The 5503-nt window shown below is 36.4% G+C and overlaps 1 protein-coding gene across 1 annotated transcript; it reads left to right on the forward strand.

The window, feature by feature from the left end:
• Positions 1-3190: 3190 nt before the first annotated feature.
• LOC150064552 (kinetochore protein Spc25-like) lies at positions 3191-4028 on the forward strand. The gene is made up of 2 exons (XM_090331165.1): positions 3191-3351; positions 3404-4028. Exons 1-2 carry the CDS (start codon positions 3297-3299, stop codon positions 3877-3879), a joined length of 531 nt encoding a protein of 176 aa, XP_090187291.1. The 5' UTR covers positions 3191-3296; the 3' UTR covers positions 3880-4028.
• The last annotated feature ends 1475 nt before the right edge of the window (positions 4029-5503 follow it).

Raw genomic sequence — 5503 nt, forward strand, 5'->3', positions numbered from 1 at the left:
CCTATCAAAATTGAATTCGGAGTAAACCAAAATCCTGAACACAACAAAAACAAGAAAAAAACATATATTATTAATATAAAGCCTCTCAACCAAAAAAAATCTTAGTGCAGGATATCACTTCTGAATTTCGAATAATTTTTAACACAATACAATTTGTTTCAGGCTATTAAAAAGAAGGCAAAGGACTAGAGAGTGTCCTAGTAGCAGGGGGTTAACCAGGTATGCACAAAGGTCTAGGATCAATTCCTCAGTACCAAATACACAGAAAAAGCCATAAGTGGCACTGTGACTGAATTGGTAGAGCACTAGCCTTGAACAAAGTATCCAAGGGCAGTGCCCAAGCCCTGAGTTCAAGCCCCAGGACTAGCAAAAAAAAACAAGACAAAGTGAAGTAACCCGTTGAATTACATTTCAAGTCCAGAATTGGTCAAAAATAAATTGTAATATAACAAGAAAACTACATACTAATATTCTTCATGAACATAGATACAAAATTTCTCAAACATACTAGCAAACCAAATTTAACATCACATAAAAGTATCTATTCACCATGATCAGGTGGAATTTATGTTAGGAAAGCAAGGTTTGTTCAAAATACACAAATCAATAGACATAATAAATTTCTATCAACAGAGTAAAAGATAAAAGACATCTGGTCATTCAATAGATTCAGGGAAAGCATTCAGTTAAATTCACCATGTTGATGTTCTCCCCCAAATTACAAAAATATGTATAATATATCTTAACAATAATCTTTTATGTATTTATGCCCATGAAATGAACTTAGTATGTAGAAGAATTATCTGTACCCATCAATTTTTTTAATATACTTTACAATAGGCAATATAAAGGACAAACTAAATGTCTATGGAAGAGTAGATTTTTTAAAATCATAGTATGTACTATACATAAAATCATACATAGGTAAACATTCCATTTTTAAGGACTAAACAGACCTTAAAATATTTAAATGCAATTTATAGCAATAGGAATGTCATTATATATATATGTAATAGTATGTATACTATATAAAAATATATATGTTCTATTTGTCAAATGGGTCTAAGTAAAGCTAAAAAGGAAAAAAAATAGATAAACAACTCTTAGAAATCCTGGGGCTAGGAATTTGGCCTACTGGTAGAGTGCTTGCCTAGCATGCATGAAGACCTGGGTTCAATTCCTTGGTACCACATACATAGAAAAAGCTGGAAGTGGTGCTGTGGCTCAGATGGTAGAACTCTAGCCTTGAGAAATCCCAAGAACAATGCTCAGGCCCTGAGTTCAGTCCCCAGGACTGGCAAAAAGAAAAAGAAAAAAAAAGAAATAGATAATCCTATGATCCTAAGGCATTTCGGAGCTCTCTGAATTCTTCTCTTCTAGGTTGTATATTCTTACTACTACCTCCAGATCTTATATTTATTTACAAGTAAGTAAAAGGTCTATCATTTTCATAGTAGTTAAAAATGTCTTTTCATACCTTGATTGCTTCCAGTTGCCCACTTTCTGCTTCAAGAATAAATGTTGAAAGACACAGGCAATTTCAGTCACAGGAATAAATACACGAATTCCCTAGGCTCTCTGAAAATGGCACAGTAATGCTAGATAAAATATGAGATATGCCATTGCTAAGATTTAATGCAGTTTTAAGAGCTTTCTTTTTTGTATGTTTTGTTTAACTGGAGGAGAGTCTCCCTCAGCTTCCATTACAGTTAAATCTGTAGTATTTGCAACACTGACTGGCCTTTAGTTAGGTTATTTCTTGAATAAATGATGTCTAGCTTTTATGATATAAATACAAGCAAGTTGGAATTGCTCAAAGTAATTTCTGTGTATCAAGGTAAGATGGTGGTTGAACCCAAATACACTGTGTTCAACTAGTTTTAAATGATACTCAGAAATGCACAGAAAAAAATTTCCCTTTATGTATGATTTTCTTGCTTTATATCTAGGCAAGTAAGTGATAGTATAGAGAGAAATGTGAACAAAAAGTGAGAACTCAAGGCTTTCAGTGAGAGGAAACAAAACATTTACTCTGTGGGCCTCAAGCAGCAGAACTAAAACATATGACCCCATGAAATATTAACCCAGTGAAGGAGGAGAATGCACATAGACATCTGAAAGTAAGAGCTTCCATTGTAAGCACAGGAGGAATTTCAATACCAAACTTGACTCTATTACAGAGCTATAGTGACCAAAACAGCTTGGTATTGGCACAAGAACAGGCCTGAAGACCAGTGGAATAGAACTGAGGACCTAGATATTAACCCATAGACCTATGGCCACCTAATCTTTGATAAGGGAGCCAAAAAATAGAATGGAAGAAAGACAGTCTCTTCAACAAGTGGTGCTGGCAGAACTGGTTAAGCACCTGCTTAAAACTAAAGTCAGATCCTTCTTTGTCACCCTGTACCAGGATTAACTCCAAATGGACCAAGACCACGAGGTTGAAGCTGATAGACTGAAAACTTTATAGAAGGAATAGGAGATACACTAGGTCTCCTTGGCACAGGTCGAAACTTTCTTAATAAGGACAAAGAAATACAACAAATCAGAGAAAGGCTGGATAAGTGGGACTGCATTAAACTGCAGAGCTTCTGTATGGAAAAGGACATAGCTAGCAAATTAACTAGAAAGCCCACAGAGTGGGAGAAGATCTTCACTAACCATACAACAAAGGCCTCATATGTAAAATATATCAACAGCTCAAAAAATTAAATCACTCCAAAACTAATCTCCAAAGAAACAACCATCCCATTAAATGATGAGCCAAAGGCTTAAAGAGAGTCTTCTCTGAAGAAGAAATAAGAATGGCCAATATACACATGAAGAAATGCTCGACATCTCTGGTCATAAAAGAAATGAAAATCAAAACAACTCTAAGGTCCCACCTCACTCCAGTTAGAATGGCCAGGATCAAGAAAACTAATAACAACAGATGCTGGAGGGGATGTGGCCAGGAGGGATCACTACTACACTGTTGGTGGGAGTACAATCTCATTCAACCACTATGGAAAGCAGTATGGCTGTTCCTCAAAAAACTAAACATAGGAAAATGGGTTGTGGGTCCAGACTGGTGACTGGAGGCAGCGCGGGTCTGGTGTGGGGCTGGTGGAGAGGCTCAGGCCTGTCGGCCCAGTGGCTTACACAATGGTAGAGGATGAACTGGCCCACTTCAATAAATGCATAAATGAATTTGGGAGAAAGTTCCGAAATACTCTGAGTGATACTCCCTCTCAGGTGGTGGGGCTGAGAGATGCCTATAAGGACTCCATTAAGCACTGTCAGAAAAGCTGTCCATGAAATTAAAAGAAGAAGAAAGAATGGTTGAGATGTTTCTGGAATATCACAATCGTCTGAGAGTAGAGGTGTGTGTATTATTGCTCCAGGCTTGTGCTCCATGCAGAGGTCTGCAGGCAGAATAAGATCATCCAAGAAAAAAAAGAGCACCTCTTAAAGTTGGTTGCTAAAGTAAAAGGCAAAAAGCAGAAGCTGGAAGTATTGACAGCAAACCTCCAGGATCTTAAGGAAGAATATTCTAGGAAAAAAGAAGCAATTGCCATTGCTAACAAAGCTAATGAAGAGAGGTTAAAAAGATTGCAAACATTAGCAGATGTGTATAAAGATCGACTTGGACTAGAAATTAGAAAAATTTATGGTGGAAAATTGCAGTTTATATTCACTGGTATTGACCCCAAGCATCCTGAGACTCCGTTTATGTTTTCCTTACATCTAAATGAAGCAAGAGACTATGAAGTGTCAGATAGTGCTCCTCATCTTGAGTGCCTTCCAGAACTGCAAGAGAAAGTGAGGAAGACCAACAATTTTTCAGCTTTTCTCGCCAATGTTCGGAAAGCTTTTACTGCTATGGTTTATAATTAATGTCTAAATATTGTAAAAAGGTGAATGGTTGTCTTTTCTGCCATGTATCTCTTTGTAAAAGAGTTCTCATGTATTTTCTACTTATAATTCATTGCTATATTTGTGATGTCTCTATGTGATGTATAGGAAATCAGACCATCTTATCCCCAAATGTGTCTCTTTGATGTAAATATATTTGAGTTGAAGAAGAAGCAAAGTGAGAAAAGCTCTCTGCCCTCCCTCCTAAAAGCAAGGTATAACATGGTAAAAGTAAAAGTGTCCCTGATCCCCATGTTCATAAAGCAGAATGGAAGCTCATCATTAAAGAGAATCTTTCCCAGTTCACACATGGTGGCTAGGGAATTGATACGCCTTACTTCATTGGTTTATTCCCATGACCTTATGCTCCACTGCTCTCCACCTCTAGAGGCCTAAATTATTTTCTTGTGTAAAAACTTTTTTGATGACTGTAGTAGCCAGACCTCTAAGCAACTACTTTGTTACCTTTCATTGATTACCTTTCATTGCATTAATAAACATTTTCTTTTATCTTTATTACCTTGTCTTTTTACAGGCTTCTCTCAAGTTTGAATTTCTGAGGTTTGATGTAAGTCTTTTCTTCCACTTGTATCCCTTTAAGTTATTTTAATTAATGTCTTAAGGAAAGGTTGACAAAGTAAATGCGCCCTTAAAAAAAAAACAAAAACTAAACATAGAACTCCTCTATGACCCAGCAATTGCACTACTTGGCATTTACCCAATTGTCCAGAAACAAGGACATACTAAATCCACTAGCAGAATGATGTTCATTGCAGCACTATTTACCATAGCAAGGGTATGGAACCAACCCAGATGTCCCTCAGTTGATGAGTGGATCAGCAAGATATGGTATTATAGACACGGTGGAATTCTATGGAATGACATTGCCCCATTTGTAAGGAAATCATTTGTAGAAAAAATCATATTAAGTGAGGTAAGCCAAACTCAAAGAAACATAGGCTCAATAGTTTCCCTCATTTGTCATAATCAATAGAAACCTTGGGCTCTCCTAGCAGAGATTTACAATAGAAGAAAACCTAGAGACATAAGGCCATATAGTATGATGCTAAATGAAAGGACCTCCAGGATATAGAAACAAAAGCCATATAATGAATGATTGATGTCCTTAATGTACTGTTATCTCTCATCTCTTTTGCTGTCCCTTGGCTATCTCATATTGTTATAGTATTTCACCTTGTTATCTGCTATATTGTATATATACCTATTTGATTATTTGAAGTGGGATAGGGAAGGGAAGAAAACAAGATGAGGGGCTGGGGCAGAGGGAGGAAAATGGGGACCAAGATATGAGAGAGGGTATCAGTGTATGTGAAGTAATGCACCTTCTATCTGGTGAATATAATGTAACCATTGTATTAATTACAATAAAAATATATGAAAAAAAAGTTTCTGTTGTAGATGAACTCTCCACCATATGTAACAAAAAAAACCTTCAGGTTTTCTTTTGGTATTTCAGGAAAAGCCAATGTCTACTTGATAAGCGCCATAGTCATTAAAATCAAATTCTAGATGAACTAAGAGCTCAGTTAGTTCATCTGCAAATCATCAATAATCCTATTTCCAAATTCCTCTCGCAAACCAGTAG

This window comes from Megascapheus bottae, chromosome 4 (assembly GCF_031878675.1).
Source record: "Megascapheus bottae isolate mThoBot1 chromosome 4, mThoBot2.hap1, whole genome shotgun sequence".
In the NCBI taxonomy this organism is placed as follows: Eukaryota; Metazoa; Chordata; class Mammalia; order Rodentia; family Geomyidae; genus Megascapheus; species Megascapheus bottae.